Raw genomic sequence first — 16,561 nt, forward strand, 5'->3', positions numbered from 1 at the left:
CTCATTCTCACTTCTTTCTATTATCACAGTTTGCTGTGCTGGAGTGCACAGTTTGTCATTTCTTCTGTCTGATGCTCCAGAGGTATCAGATGATCCTATAGGATGCAGCCTAATGGATATGCAAAGAAAAATGGGTCTGATGGTCCTGTCTGTCTTGGAAAGGACAGAATACATCTGTTTTGACTGTCTTTTGTTATTTCTAACTTCTTATTGTCCAACTTCAACATTCATTCAGCCTGAACAAGCCTTTACCCCTTCTTGTTTTTCCTTGTATCAGAAATATCCAAAGCAGAGCTTATTTTTGTTTCCTGTTTACTTGTCAAGGCAGCATAACACAGTCGTGTCAAGGAAGGTTGTTGCCCTTTATGCACTTGTCAGACTTAGGCTTTGGGAAGGGAAGCACTGCAGGGTAGAGAACCCATGAATCTTGAGCCACGTACATTCTGCATGCAGTTCAAATGTGCCTCTCCTGCTAAAAAGATGTTATGATTTGGAGATCAGCAGTACTGTGGCTTTAGGGGAGTGGGGGAGTCCATACTGCTGTAGTAGCAAGGCCTGGTAGCCATCGTAGCCCAGATCTTTTTTGGGGAAAATATTGGTGTCTGTCTGTGGAACACCTTCATATAAAGCCTTAGAGAGAGGAGATATGACACTAGTCTTGGGACTTTTGGCGTGTTAAGATTTTGGCCTCAATACAGCACTGGCTATTCTTAAAGGTGTGGACTAACACGATGTTTTTGGAAATCTTTTCTTCCTGATCTGTTACAGCGTTTAGAGAAAGCTGGGTTTTTCAGTGCTGAAATAACTGAGACTTTCTTTTAGTAGAATTGTATTTAGTAGAATGCTTATACATTTTAGAAATATTGTCCTCTTACGAGAAAGTTACAGCCTTCCTCACAATCAAAATGGGACTATTCAAATATTTCAAATTGCCTTAACTACAGTGGGATCAGAGGAGACTCAGAATGTACTTATGTAGTTCTCAATATCCCATTTGTCCATTGGAAGACCTTGGAACACGGTGTTCCTATCTTGAAGATATTCTCCAGAATTATGTTACATGCATTGTTACTGAGCTTAAAACTGTAAATGACAGTGTAATTCTAACACTACTGCATTGTTTTAATACTTTCTCTTTTTATCTAAGTGGCAAAGTAAAAAACAAATAAACAAAAACTCTATAAGAGCAATACTAGTTTCAAAGTGTGCTGAAACAACCAAGGGCTCGTTCAGCATATTTGCCTTTAAGCTGGGTTTTGGTCCTCCAGCGGTCAGTGCTCTTTTGTGCTCTGTTCACAGCACTGTTTATGAGGGATTTGGAGGAATTTATGAGTGTTGCTTTAATAAATCAGATCTTCTGGTAGCCTGTGTATTTTTCAGGACATTTACTGATGTGCTGAAATGCAGATTGTGAGCTCTGATCATTGCTGGTATTTTCAGACTTTCAGAATAGAACATGGTGAAGCAAAGAGGAATTCATAACCCTTGATCATAAGGGAATCATGGCAAGAAAGCAAATGCAGGGAGTGTCAAGAACCTCCTAGGAGTTACAAGGCTAAATTTAAGTGCCATGCGTGTTTTATTTTAAAGCTGAGATTGTGAGGAGGAAACTTGTTTGGTTTCCAGTTCCATAGTAATAAGTGCAAGTGCTTAAATTGTTGCGAAATTACTTTAATCTTTGACATTGTTTTCCATTTCTAAAGTGCTAATGTACAGTGAAGTACAACAACAATCAGAATTTTACAGGCAAAATCAGCAGCAGTTAGTGCTTTGGAGAGGTACAAACAACACCGTACATCTGCATTGCTCACTTCCACTCTCAGGTATCCTAACATGCAGCTAGCACACGTGTACACAAACTTTCATACATGTTTCCCTTGCCCTCCCCATATTTATACATTCTTTTTACGTACATGTGTGTTTGGCTGTTCTACAGCACTACCACAATAGCTGAATAATTGGCTGTGCACTTCCCTGGGCTTATCCAGCCACTTATCTGCATTCTGTATTTGTTTCAGTAACCTCTTTGGCAATTGATTAGGAATATGGTTAGGCTCTAGATTGTGCCATTCTTGTCATGGTAATCTGCCTGTTCCTCATCGGCTTCCTTCTAGTGCTGTACTGAGAAACTGTAATGGTCCATTTCTTCACCTGGGATAAATATCAGAGGTTGGTGTATGAAGAGAGCAGAATCTGTGCTGACTGATTAGAATCCATTCATTCCAGCGTGATGTTTGTTCTACAGTCAGTTTGGCCATTCATAGTATCACAGATGTCCTCGTGGTCCCCATTGCTGGAAGCTTGGCTGCTGGCAGTAATGTGTCCATTGCGCTCTGTTAAGAGGTTGAAGGTAAAGAATTGGTATGGGTCCTTTTGCCTGCTGCCTTCTTGTAGTGGGCTCAGGAATGAGCTGTGGTTTTTCCATTCCTGGAATGTACACATTTCCATATGTGGGTGAGTGATTTTGCTCAGGTAGCCAGGGCTGGGAGATGCTGAAGATAATGTCCTTTGACTGCCACTTAGGAAACTCCCGCTGTCTTCCAGAGAGTCCTTCCGAGGGTGTTCAAAGGAGCACCGATTCCAGTTCCTATAGCTGTAGGCCCACCACCCCAACTGCTTTCGACGGTGGCACTGACATTTTAGAATCTGTATGAAAGCTCTCTTGAACTCTTTGCTTGAGCAAGGGTAGATGATTGGATTCAAGCAGCTGTTAAAATAGCCAAGCCAAAAAATCACCTTGAAGATTATTTCAGGGGGCTTCAGAGCTGAAAACAGGGATCCTGTCCAGAAAAAGCAAGCAGACATTATCTGAGAAAATTGATTTGCTTGTCTAGGAAAGGTAAATATCTTGTCATATCACTGTTAGAATCTGTTTACTAAGAATCCTTGGCACATGCTACTTTCAATTTTGGTCTTTTACAATAAGGTGTTGTTTATATTATTTTTAAAGCTAATGAGGAACTGCTTTATCCACCATCCAAAAGCTAAAGAAGCACATATTTAGTGTAGGATTAAAATAAAGAGGAGTCTTTGTTGCTATATGTGTGTCTGTTGCACTAACTTCTTGTATACCGGTGGAAGATCAAACACCCATTATCAAAACTACTGCACAATACACACATGGATTAAGTCCGTGCCTTCTTCAGAGAGCTGTTAAATGTCACCTTCTGAAGAAAAAGATCTAAATATTTCCAGGCTTTTCAGAAGGCGCGTGCTCAGACTTACTTTATCACTTCTGTTCTTTTGCACCCTATAAACATTACCCAATTCAGCCAGATTATTTGTAGGCTACAAACATCTTGAAAACAGAAGTAAATTTTGGTAGGTGACATATCCCAGCCAGTCATAAGGAAAACCAGGTGTGAACCGAAGAAAGAGGTAATTTAGTGAATACTTCCTGTTTTGTTAACAAATAAATAGTGTTGCTACAGAGGGTGCCCAAATGAAAACCTCATACTGGGAAATAAATGTTGTAGTTTTGTATCATTGAAAATATGGAATTGATGAACTAAATTTAGTAAATGGTTCTCTATAAAAGAATACAGACATCCAGCAGTTGTCCAGCTGGGAAAACACATTTGTACCTTGCTAAAGTAATCAAAGAGCAGGGGTTCATTGGACATCCCTCTTTCAAGAACTAGAATTAGATTTTTAGAGTCTTTTCATGTGGGAGATGATGCTCAAACCAAAGTGTTACATCCCTGTAAAGAGGATCTTTTACACTGAAATGATTTCAGATTCCCTGGGCTGTGAAAGCAGCTGAGTCAGTTGTGGTTGTCAGGATGCCTTAGTGGGGAGGGGTTTGATTCTAGGCATGTTTCCCATCTCATAGCAATGTAGAGGCCATGGCTTGAGCCTCTAAAGTATGCAAAAGCGTTTCTCAGTGACATAGTTAAATAGCTCTTGTGTCATAGCAGACACTGTTTATGTGGAAGACAGTTCTGGCCTGGCTGAATGTGTGAATTTGGGTTTCCTTAGCTCACAGAGAAGCTAGAAGGAGGTAAGTATGTGTTGTTTATCAGGTGGTCACTGTCCTCTGTCACTGTGTCCACTGGTACCTGGTCTGTCTCAGAAGAGAAAATTGGGTATCAAATGGCATCGACTTTTTATATCCCTCACTTGGTAACAAAAACCAGGAGAGATCCCATGAATTCAATATAACAGGTTTTCTTTCCCTTGGTTGTGTGGGGGAAAAGTAAAAAGCTGAGTGTTGAAAAATAGCTAATCTTTGTAAAGTGCTGAGAGGAATATGTGTTCCTTAAGGAAAAAGGTAAGGAGCTTACATCTGTCTCTTACAATAACCTGTTCCTCAAATGTCATTTGACAAAATGATAGCAGATTATTTTCAGCAGCTGCACCAAGCATTTTCAGAGGCCTTTTATATTAAAGGGCAGCAACACAAAAGAGTAGAGAATTTCTCCATAATAACTGACAGAGGCACCTTGTATTCAGTCCTTATTCTAGAAAAATCACCAAGCCCTGACTGATTATTTAGAAGTGATCATGACTCAAGCTGAGTCATTAGCAGATAAAATTTGGGAATACATCAGCTGTGTGGTGGTGTCTTTAAAAATAAGGATCAGTGCTTAGTAAAACCTACAGATTCTTTGAAAGACAGTAGTTTGTAGTACATCATGGTGAATAAAAAGAGCCAAAAGGAGACCCAACAGATAATCTTCAATATTAAAATAATCTGCAAATAGGAAGCAAATTAAGTTGGAAGTTTTCAGTGTCCACTGTGGCTAATATAGGAAGCACAGTGATTTGAATTGCAGTAAGATAAATTGAGAGGTACTTTCAGGCTACCAACACAGGAAGATTCTGGAACACGCCACCTAAGAAAGGTATGAAATTTCAACCCTGAAGGCTCTTAAAAACAGAGTAGACATACATCTACTGACCTATGTATAGCTGATCCAGCCTTTGGGTTGGAGGATGCCCTGCATGACCTCTTCAGATCCCTTGTAGTCCTACTTTCTCTGATTGACTCTGCAGACTATAACTTTGCTCATCAGGAAAACCTCTTGGCTTAAATTTTGGCAAGCAAGCAGAGTTTTGCATTTGCAGTACTGGAACCTCACTGACTCTGTAATCTTAGATACTCTCAGTAAATATATCCACTATTTAAGTTGAGGATTAACTGTCAGAAAAATGGAATGTCTGACTGGTACTTCATCAGTAGGGTTATTCTCTGCAGGGTTTTAGAAAGTTTCTGAGATTTTGTGTTCAGTTCCTTCTCGCTGGGTGGAATCCCAGCCCGAGATTTCTACAAAGAGAGAAAAAGTGTGTGTGCCAAGTCATCCAGAAGGTGGTTTAGTTGGAAGTAGTTGTACATGCCATGTACTTGTAAGCAGTTTAATTTTGTTAGTATTATACAAAGCTCCACTGCCTTTCATAATATAAAGGTATGAAAAATATTTTGATTAACTTGTACATTTTTAAGATTACTCTTTTCCCTACATTGCTCTTGTAATTAACAACCTCTTTTGTTTAACTGCACACATGCTTTTACCTTATAATTAACTTGTCAGAAGCAAACAACTGTGGGTTATTTTAGTACCCTGATAAAATGGGGAAGCTAAGCCTACTCGACGCACTCTCTAAACATCAAATTAATATTTCTTCCTCTAATCTCCAACTATTTTCCCATCACAGTCTGATAAACAGATTAAATATTTCCTTGTTCTGATTTAGATTGCTTTTCAAAATGGTTGGAAAATATTGCGCATGATTACCTCCTCAGTGATTTATTTGCAGTGGGAGTAGCCAGAGTGACTCTTCTTCTCTAAATTACCTCCCTCCTGATGTTTCATGTTTAATGGTTTTACTCAAAGGGATTGTAAGGTTTTTATCCTCTTATTTTTCTGTGCTAAACAGATTTATTATATTTATTATATTTATTTATATTTATTATATATAAACATGTGATTTATTAAACATAGCACCACAATCTTCCCTCAGTTTGCACCTTTTACATCAGTGGAGTTTTTGCAGAACCTATACCAGGCAGAAATGCAGGGCAGAAAATATTTCAGAAACCCAGTCGGAGCAGATTTTATTGTATTTTGGCCATTGATTTAATCAGTTGTGCTCAGCAGGCTTGACAGAGCTATTCTGTTTGAAAATATACTGAGCAAAAGCAAATGTGGTGGGAAGAAATTAAGAAGTATTTTATTTAATAAAAGCTAATTTCATTTAGGGTCTGTCTGGTTCTTTATAGTGAATGCTTTACTATGCTGAAAGTAAATAAAGCACCCTCAATGAGATTAGGGAAAATCATGAGAAACAACTTGGAACATTAGTTGTCTTCACACATTCTGCAGAATAACTGGCCAGAACATCACTGTGCTATTAAAACTCAGAGCTCACTGGAGTCAGTGGGCATACTTGAAAGCCTTTGTTAAGGTTCATAAAGGATTTTATGGAACAGTCTCTAAGTTAAGAGGTTGAACAGCAGGAAAATCTTCTGGACTGGTTTCTTCATGATGGCCTTAATAAAGGAAGATTCTTCACTTAAGCAAGCTCTGTATGGAGGTGAAACACGCATACACGCATGTAAATGCACATGCACACTACTTTCTCATATTCTTTCCTACTCTGTTATTTTTCTTCCATCAAAATATCTGCTCTGTTGCTACCTCTCTCCACTGATCTCTATATGCGTACAGAAAGGAGTGTGGGAAAGTTAAGACCTTCTATTTAAGGATCCTTAATGTAATATTTGGCAAGGTTATGTTGAAAGTGTACACAGGACATGTTTCAGTTTCCACTTCCATGTTATGGGAGGAAAAATTAAACCAGCCAATGCTACCAACCAACCATTCATCCCCTCAAACTACTCCCAGGAGAAGGGAGAAGACCCACTATTCAGTTCTCTGGTGATCAAGTACTATTGCAATTATCTGGAGTTTAAGTTTTAATAAGATGATGTAAGATAATGTTTATGAGTTATAGAAAACTTCGGAAATTGCCTTTGATCTCTCTGTGCCGCTGCACCCTGTGTGCTATTTCCAGCCACACAGAGGAAGTAAACAACTGTGGTTAATGACCAACAGTTGTTTGTGACACCAGACAGTCATTTGTGAAACATACCTAGGTTCTCTTGTGCGGTTATATTTCCGCTGTTCATCCCTCATGCAAGGAATATGTGTGTGTGTGTTTATACTCAGGGCCAAAAGCTGAGAAGTTGTTAGAATTACAGAATATTGCAGTGGGGAGGGATTTCATGGGGTCTTTTGCCAAAGCTTGTTTTCCAAGGAGGTTCAACACTACATTAGCTCCCCTGAAGCCTTCCCTTCTTCAGGCTTAAAAAACCCCATTCCCTCAGACTCCCCTCACACAGTGTATTCAACCCTGTGATATCCTTGGTCACCTCCTCTGGACTCTGGTTTATCATTTCCATCCCTGTAAGACAACTTCTTATATGGTTGCATTATTCCAGGCGTGGTCAAATGAGTGTTTAATAAAAAGACATTATAATTTCCCTCTAACTACCGGCTCTGTTCCTGTGATACAACCCAATACATTGCCACCTTGCATCTGGTAAGGCTGTGAGTCATCTTCATGGGAGGGAATGTTCTGTGTGTTTATTTTCAAGAATGCTATACAATTATTATTTTTACCTATAGGAAGCAAGCTGTTTAATTATTTAGAGTAGTCCAAAATTAACCACATTCTTCTTAACTATCTACCTTCCCTTTAATACCCCTCATGTTTGTCTTTTTTCCACTGTGACATGTTCACTTCCCAATTATTTCCTTTCTTCTTCATTTTTAAATACGTAGTTTTCTTCTCATGCCTCAATTAACTTCAAACTCCAGCTGCTACTCTCTTTTTCTAATTGCTTTTAGTCATGATAATTGATTTTCTATTAATGAAGCATTCATTGTTAATTTATCTTTGATATCAGTTAAGTCTATGAATTACTCAGAATTATCAATTGTGTTCAGAATGAAGTATTTGATGCTTAGATTAGATGATGGTCAATCATTTGATGACGAGTACTGTGAACTTCATTAAGTAAAGAAAAGAAAGTCTCTCTGAGTAAGTTTTGGGTTACCAGGTACTGTGTTTTCTATCAGTTAACAGAAACTCATGTTTCAATAACTTCTAAATCTGGTTCCACTTAGGGTGGGGGCCAACCTGGGGTGAATGCATGATCTTGTTTACTGGAATAAATGCTGCATTTGTTTTTATTGAAACAGAATGGTCTGGAGTTAAGCCCTATGCTGGGTGTCTATTGATATTTTGTAACAGCAGATGAACTAGAATAAAATACGTAAAAAAATAATGCAGCAGAAGGTGAGCATCACTGCACAGGTTTTTATCATTATTTTAATCTTAAGGAGAAGCCATAAAATTTGGAACTTTGGATGTTCTGTTGTAGAATTGGTTAAGAGAACCTTGGAAGACAAAGGCATCCAGAGGAGAGAATTATTCTGTTTTGCTGCAGCATGGAGTCGTGTGGCTGGAGTTACATCTGAATTTTTCAGTGTTCTCCAGACCCGCTGGTAGCTGTTAGTGGCTGAATTACTGCCACTTCTTAATGAACAGGGAAAGCTGAAGTGATTCATGTGGATAGCTAGTAAAATTCTCCCCATAAAAACAATAAGCTGCGTTTGACCACAGTTGTTATGAGCTTACGGAATGTGGGAAGGATTTTAGTCTTGTATTTAAGCTTTCTGTGGTCCTTTTTACCACTTGGTTAGCCAAGTCAACATGCCAAGGTTTTAAAGCTAACTGGGTTTCTCAAGCTCCTGATTTCTTTCCTTCCAGCATTCAGTGTTTGTTTACATTCCCTTGGACTTATTTAATATAGAATAAGATCCCCTGTTTACAAACAGCAGAGTACAAAACAGAGAGAAGGGTTATAAAATTAAGAGCTGATCAAGCTGGGAGAGCCTGCAGGCCTTCTAGGGGAAAGGGTTAGGATAACAGTGGGGAAAATAAAAGGAACTTGAGAAATAGGAATAGCATCCAAAAACAACTGAATAACATTTAATAAGGAAAATGAAAGAGTTAAATTACTACCACAAGCCTGTAATGACAGGGAGTGCTTATACGTGTATTTTGAGGACACTGGTGTCTCTTTGGATTGCCTCAGGATGCGTATTAACTAAATTCCTTAATTCTTGCCCATCTAAGGCTTGATCCTAAGCAAACAAGTTCTGAAGCAGGCAAATTAAAGTAGCAGACATATATGACTGCCAAATCTTATATATATATATACATGTACCTACCTTTAAGGAAATATGACAAGAGAAAAAGCCTCAGGAAAACATTTTCCTTGCTGTCCTATAGAGTGGGAAAGGTTACAGTTTCTATTTTCTTATCCTAATTAAAATCCACAGTTTCTCACCATCTGTACTATCCTTATCTGATAAAGGATGCCTCATATTTCAGCTGAACAAACTATTCCTACAAGACTTGCATTCATAACACCTCAAATCTGACATGTCTAGAGATCTTGGTCTGGTCTGAAGTCCACAGCTGCCCTTTCTACAGCCTTTTATGAAAGATGCTGTTGTTGCTTAAATCCTGGAGAGATGAACATTATTTTTAATAACAAGGGGTACAACAGACTATTTGCAAGTTGATATTTGTTGAAGGTATAGAGAATTTAAATAGGAACTTTCTTTCGACAACCCAGAAAGAAAAAGGTAAAGGAAAACTGTAGTTTAAAAAAGAAAAAAAAAAGTAAACTGGCAGAGCAAAGGTTTTTCATGCCTTATGTATAGTTGTCCTATTGGCAAAAATTCAAAGTATGTCTTAAATAACAAAATATAGATATAGGAGATAAGGAAAATATACAAGAATTGGGGGAAAAAACCAACAACCATCAAGCACACATAGAATTTTGACAGAAATTCTGTTTGTGCTTGTATGTAGATCTGTTCCTTCTCAGCTCAGAGTACTTGTGATGACTTACACTGTGGAGAGAATTAACTTAAACTGTGTTACTCATGCATAAATACTGTAATATCAAGACCTAGTTTAGGAAGAAACTCATTCAGTACTCCAAAACTTACGGTAGAGACAGAAATTGTGTATTTTTGTTATTAAAAGTTTGTCCGAAAGAGATACAGACTTTTGCAGCTGCTAACTAGAATGAATATGAGCCAGGCTTATGTTTGTTTTGCAGTGATTTAGCTGATCAGAGAAGTCTATAAATGCCACCCTATGTCTGCTGACATTACATATGTTATGATTAAATACGTTCAGTTACTGGGCATACTTTAGTGTTTTTTCTCCCCTTCTCAATTTTCAATTATAACTGAGGCAATCTCTTTTGGGCATCACTGGCCAACAACAGGATTCTGGCAGGGAATTGAATAATACAGTTACAGAGATACTGTATGAACTTCCATTATGTTTTCTCCTTTGTTATTAAGAGACTGATCATTACTGCTTTTCATTTTCTAGATGTCACTTGAAAGCCCATGGAAATAGCTCTAAATATTACAGTGGGCTATAGAGCAGAACTTCAGTGAAAATGCAAAAGAAACATAATTTTTTATTCCTGACTGTATTTCACAGATAGGTGCACTAAAGAACATACAGCCGATGTCCTTAGAACTGTATGCAGAAGTATAACTTTATTCAGTGCTTGCATAATGACTCCCAACCTGAACAAGTGGCATGTGTTTGCAGATTGGGCAGAGGGTCAGATTGCAACATGTAACATTAATTTCTCCTTGTCCTTTATGACTACTACCTAAAATCTAGAGATTAAGGCTATTAAGAAAGTAGAAGGTGAGGTAAGATGAGATGGAAGACAAACCAGGCTTGAAGCCTTGCAGAAAGCAGAATCCAGTAGCAGTGGTGGACTCTAATGGCTTGGAGTGTTTCCCATGGGAAACTTAGTGACCTAATCTCTAGTGCAGAGATACAGAGGTTGGCCTGACGTAACATAAATCTACATACTGTACGTGAATAACATTTTATTTTAAGAATCATTTTGTATTGGCTGACCAATTAGCATGCGGAAGGTTTTTATGTTTTTTATTATAGAGAGGTTTAAAAAATGTAATATGTAAGGGCAATCAAAATAGTTATATCTTTGATACGAGGCTCTTGGGATCTTATACCTCTGCTAGTTAAGTTACAAGAAGTTTGTCTCTGAATTTAATGTATAGTATTGCAGGTTTTGTAGGAGAAGGGGCGGTTGGGCTCTGAACTTGGGAATGAGTAATGTTCTGCTGATCTGATTTGGTGAAAGTAGTGGAGGTGGTGGTTTTGTGTGCACACGTGTGTTGTGTGAGGTCTACAGCTGGGAGGATATTGGCAAACCTTGTTTAACATGGATGAGACTTAAGTTTTATCTGGTAGCCAAGGAAAAACGTGATCTGTCATTTTGGATTTGAAATTATTGGCATAAAGTTGGATCTTCCTTTGTTTAAAGGAGGAAGTTTTAATGCATTTATCTACAGGGCTCTGGTCTTATGATAAAAATAATAATCCATTCTAGTCAATGTTGTTCAACAGTGCATTTTTGTGTAGCTCTAAAGGCCAAGAAAGGATTTATATGGGGGGAAAGAAAAGGAAGATTTACTTTAAAAACACAAGATATTTACTCTTCACAGCTGAGTCACTGAATTTATAGTACAAGAAGTTGTCTCAAAGACACATATGTCTTCATTTCATTTTTTTTTGCTGTACCAGAAATAATTCTGAGCAGCAAGGTGAAAGTTTACAAAGCTGTGAGGCAAACATAAATGAGCACCATGGGGCTGTTCTGTAGCTCTGTTTCTACCCAGAAGGAATATCTGGAATAAAAACCAATTTTCTCACATTATTCTGAGATGTTTTGCTGCACTGAGTGCTTCTTTATGCTAATACTTTCACAGTGTTCAACACCTCATGGTGTCTGTGCTCTAATTCCTATCTGTGGCTGTATACAGAGAGTTTTCTTTGCAAAGCCTTGTGATTCTTGCTTGAAAATCACCCTTTGTTGTGGAATATTTATTCAAGCAAGATCCGTCCTTTCAACACCACATCAGTTCCCAGAGTTTATCTGCCATCTGATGCAATAATGCTTTGTCTGGACTATAAAAATGAGTAGCTGTATATATTAATGTGCCACAACCAAACAATTATAATTTTGGCTGGGCAACTAGAAGAACATCTGAGAATACTTTTGACACGAGAAAACTCTTGCATATAAACAGATTTACTAACTCATAGCCATCCTCGTTCCTGCAACACTCCAAAACTGACTTAACAAATGTGTTGCAGCTGAATCATCAGAAGTCCAGAGCTACTCTGCTAACACCATTGTGCAGTCATTGCATTGCTGAGTGAAACAAGGCACAAATTTTAAAGATGCAGATGTGAATGTATGATTTCAATTGATTTTTGTAGACATAAGGCATGAAAAATACAGGCTGAAGAAGAAGCCTTTCAGTACAGTGAAGGTAAATATCTGGTCTGGAATCAGAAGCAGAAGTGATATTGTAGTTTGCAGTTCTGCAGTGATGGGTGAGCAGATTGTGATTGAAACAGTCCAGGGCACCTGTTGAGAGTTCTGTAAATCACTGATACAGCTTGGATTCTACATTGAAGTATTGCCTGTTTAAATTTAATTTGGATATTTTGTTGGATACTATGAATAGCTTTTTTTACCCTCCTCCAATAGCAGTTTTTTCCCACTGCACTAGTGGTGCTAAGATGCTTATGTTTTTCCTCTGTTCTAGTATTAACTATAACAACAGCAGCTCTGCCTGACCCAAGCTCTGTGAGGTGCCAGGAGCTCACAGCTCTGAAGTGAGCATGTTGGGATTCACTGGCACCCAAGCTGTGCTGGGTCAGAGCCCACAGCAGTGGGTTGCCCTTCAGCCTGCCAGGCACTGCTGCCAACACGCAGCTTGCTGGGGTGGCTCTTTTCCTCACTGATGGCTTGGACACAAGTGAGATGGGAGATAAATGAGAGATAAAATCATACTGTGACAAACTATAAATTCCTCACTCTTGTGTCATAATTAGTCACTCATTAAACCTCCAGAACTTTTGCAGTAACCTCTCAAAGGGAAAACTGACTCTCTTCCAGAAAACTTAATTGTTTGTCATATTGTTTGTACTCTGTCACTAAAATGGTTTTAATGTACTTGTTTGCATCTGTGTTTCCTGAGTAGCAGCAGTAGCACTACTGACTTCTGCTAGCAAGGATGTGTTCTGTTGCATTCATGCTTGTTTTTTATTCCCAAAGTTCCTCCAATAATTCAGAAACTAAGAGGAGATGCTAACCTACATCTCCTATCAGGAGATCATGACCTACTAGATACATATCCAGTGCTACTGCTGGTAACACATGGGGAAAATAAATTTCTATCCATTTAGGTATGTATTTTTGCAATACTTGGAAACTTGTTCTAGATTGTAAACTTTCTTTAAAGAGACAGCACAGGACTTAAACTTTAGTAGCCAGAGAACTTTGCTCACAATTTTTCTTCTGATTGGAATTTGTAACAAGCTCAGCATTAGCTTTATGTAGATCATGATTTATGAAGACTTCAGCTTTAGATACACTAAGCTAGAGACAACAGTTACTCTTCAATAGCTCCAGCAGATTTTCTGTGGTAGAGATTCAGTGAAGTTGTAATATCTTTTAGACTAGAAATTATAACTTCAAAGCACTTCACCAGGACCATGCTGTTGAACTTGGTTTAGTTTTCTACAGGTCTCTAAAAGTAATGTTAATAAGGGCTTCTCCCCCCTGTCCCCCTTTTCCCCTCCACATCTTTCTTATTTAGTCTGACAGTTTGTCTGTGTTTCAAAGAAGTGAATTTTGAAGAGATATTTTTCAAAGCATAGTAATTCAATATAAACTGTTCTTGAAATGTCCCTCTTTGGAGCTGATTCTGGTATTAAAGACAATGCAAGCAGATTTCATAAGGATTTGAAATGCAGTGTGCTGTTAAAGGCTGAGCCGAATACTTTAATAATATTTTGAAGTTTAAAGTTGCTGTCACAGATGCACATAACAATCTCCTGGAATGCCTGAACTGAGACCTATTGAAACCAAAGGGAACGTTTCAGCACAGATCAGTGGGCTTCAATTTATTTTTGGGGATTTGACCAATGAAATTTGAACTGAGAATCAGAACTCTTTCAGCTTCCTAAAGCTCAGAAGGGTTTTGCATCTCATCATTTGATTAGGCCCATTTTCAGTTATGACACTTTGTAATGTCTGAAGACTTTCTGTTTTTACAGTCTGAACCTGTAACAGTAACTGGAATGAGAAAGTTTCAGTGCTGAAACTAGTGTTGTTACTGTCTACAGAGTTTTTGTTCAAGCTTCCTATACAAGCTAATTCAGTCTAAACAAAACCCACCAGAGAGGATTCTATCTGTAAACTCTTGACAGCATTACCCCTTGATTTGACATCACTGAGGAGGGCTCAGATGAGTAGACTTAATGCAGGCTGCACACTTTGCAAGGCTGCAGCATGAGCCTTTGAAAAAGCCAACATCAGAAGTAAATTACTTTTCACTTCCCACCCTTTCATCTGTTCAATGCAGTTCTCAAAATGGTATGTACTTCTCATTCATCTGATTATTTTCTATGGGATTTTTGTAGTAACCAACTATGATCATCTCCCTCCCCATAGTCCCTTGATTACCAACTTACCTAGTGGCAGAACAATGAAGAAAGGTAGCCAGCACAAGATAAACATGCCAACCACAATTCCCAGTGTCTTGGCTGCCTTCTTTTCTCTAGAGAATTTTAAAAGTTTGAGAGCTAAGGAGTTTCTGGGATTGTGCCCCTTGGATTTGTTGCTGTTTAAGGTATCCTCATGAATGTTCCTGTAATGGATCCGTAACGTCAGCTCCTTGGAGTTGGACATTTCTTTCATAACCCCAGCTTCCAGGTTTTTTGTAGTCCTTTTGGCCACTATGTAGACCCGACAGTACATCACGAGGATGACGATTAAAGGAATGTAAAATGACCCCAAGGATGAAAACAAAGCGTAGAATGGTTCTTCAGTGATACGGCACTCTTTATCATCTTTGGGTGCTGGTTCTTTCCAGCCCAAAAGAGGCCCAATAGAAATTACCATGGAAAGGACCCAGACACCTAGGAGAGCTAGAATTGCTCTTCTTCTTGTTACCAAAGTTGGATATTGGAGAGAATAACGTACTCCTATATATCTATCTATGGAGATTGCACATAGACTTAAAATAGAAGCTGTACAGCAGAGCACATCAACTGCTGCCCAGATATCACAGAATATTCTCCCCAGAACCCAGTAGCCAAGGATTTCCAGTGTAGCAGAGAATGGAAGGACAGTAAAACTCAGCAACAAATCTGCTATTGCAAGGTTAATTATGAAATAGTTTGTAGGGATTCTTAAATGTCTATTGCAAGCAACAGAGAGAATTACCAGAATATTACCTATAATAGCAAAGAGTATAAAGGCACCTAGGATGAGCCCCACAGTTATCGCCCTACTGATATCCAAGGTAGGAGAATCCAGGTTGCTTGTTGTCTCATTGGAGCTGTTTGCAGAAAGATTGCCACTATTTAATGCAGGCACTTTCAAATATCCAAGTATCGATGAATTGGATTTCTCAGCAAAGTAGGTACTCATCTTAAAAATAATTCTCCATAGCAGGTTATGATTGGATCCTGTGAACAACACGCAGATGGTTGAGTTCAGTTGGAAGTTATCTTTCCACCCAAGAAGTTGCTGCAAAGCCTCCGCCAGGTTTGGATTGAGAGCTCATCTCTCCAGCAAGCTGTTAGCTTTCAGCACGTAAAACTTGCACAGCGTGAAGTCCTCTGAAGCCTGTCAGAAATAATAGCCCGTTCAAAGTCGCATAATTTCTCACATCAACTCGTTTAAACAGAAATTAGCAGGCAGAAAGTCTTGGCCGGATCTCGAAAGTAGCTGTTTTGATCATGACGTCCCTAAAATAAAAGACAGCTTTACTGCTTTCCCTTGTGCATGTGTGGTTCAGTTGGAAGGATGCCCTGTTAGCCGCTGTGACATGCGTCTCCGAGAGGGGTTTGTCAGCAGTCGGGGCGCTGCGGGAGCCGCTGCCTGCGCTCACTGACTGCGCCGCTGACATCACTGGGCGGCCCCGGCGCAGCGCTAGAGGGCAATGCGGTTCAAGTTAAAGCTTCCACATCGGAGTCTGAACGCTGAACGGATGGAATGCATCAGTCTTAACTAAATCGTTTGCAACGTAGGAATTTAGATTGAAAACCTTTTAAAAAATAAATTAATTAAATGCGACCGTTTTCATTATCTGAGGAAAATACGGTCAGGAGGATATGGTGAAAAAAAAACAATTTTGGTACAAAATGATGTAGCACCTTTTGCCTTTCACTCGCCAAAGAAAAAAAAAAAAAACAAAAGGCTTTGAGTTTATTTTGTGATCAAAGCAAACCTCATCATATTTTAGAGAACTGATGATCATCTCCCACTTTCTAAGGAGAAATAGGTTCCAAAAATCTGTCCTATTCCTGGATTCAGTATTTCATGATGGCATAGAAATGTGTATGATATAGTTTGTTTCTTGTGGTAAATTTTGCACTAATATAGACAAAGTACCAGATTATC

General features: G+C 38.7%; 1 protein-coding gene and 1 long non-coding RNA gene across 2 annotated transcripts in view; one reads left to right on the top strand and one right to left on the bottom strand.

The window, feature by feature from the left end:
• LOC146757928 (uncharacterized) overlaps positions 1-16,561 on the top strand; it is a 118,853-nt gene that overhangs the window by 7,740 nt on the left and 94,552 nt on the right. The gene's annotated exons all lie outside the window — the stretch shown is intronic.
• On the bottom strand, positions 1,651-16,073 carry ADRA1B (adrenoceptor alpha 1B). Its single transcript, XM_015876066.3, has 2 exons — positions 14,626-16,073; positions 1,651-2,780 (listed from the first exon to the last, which is right to left on the bottom strand). Exons 1-2 carry the CDS (start codon positions 15,584-15,586, stop codon positions 2,218-2,220), a joined length of 1,524 nt encoding a protein of 507 aa, XP_015731552.1. The 5' UTR covers positions 15,587-16,073; the 3' UTR covers positions 1,651-2,217.

Source organism: Coturnix japonica, chromosome 18 (genome assembly GCF_054131305.1).
Source record: "Coturnix japonica strain WE chromosome 18, WE-NBRP24, whole genome shotgun sequence".
NCBI classification, from domain to species: domain Eukaryota; kingdom Metazoa; phylum Chordata; class Aves; order Galliformes; family Phasianidae; genus Coturnix; species Coturnix japonica.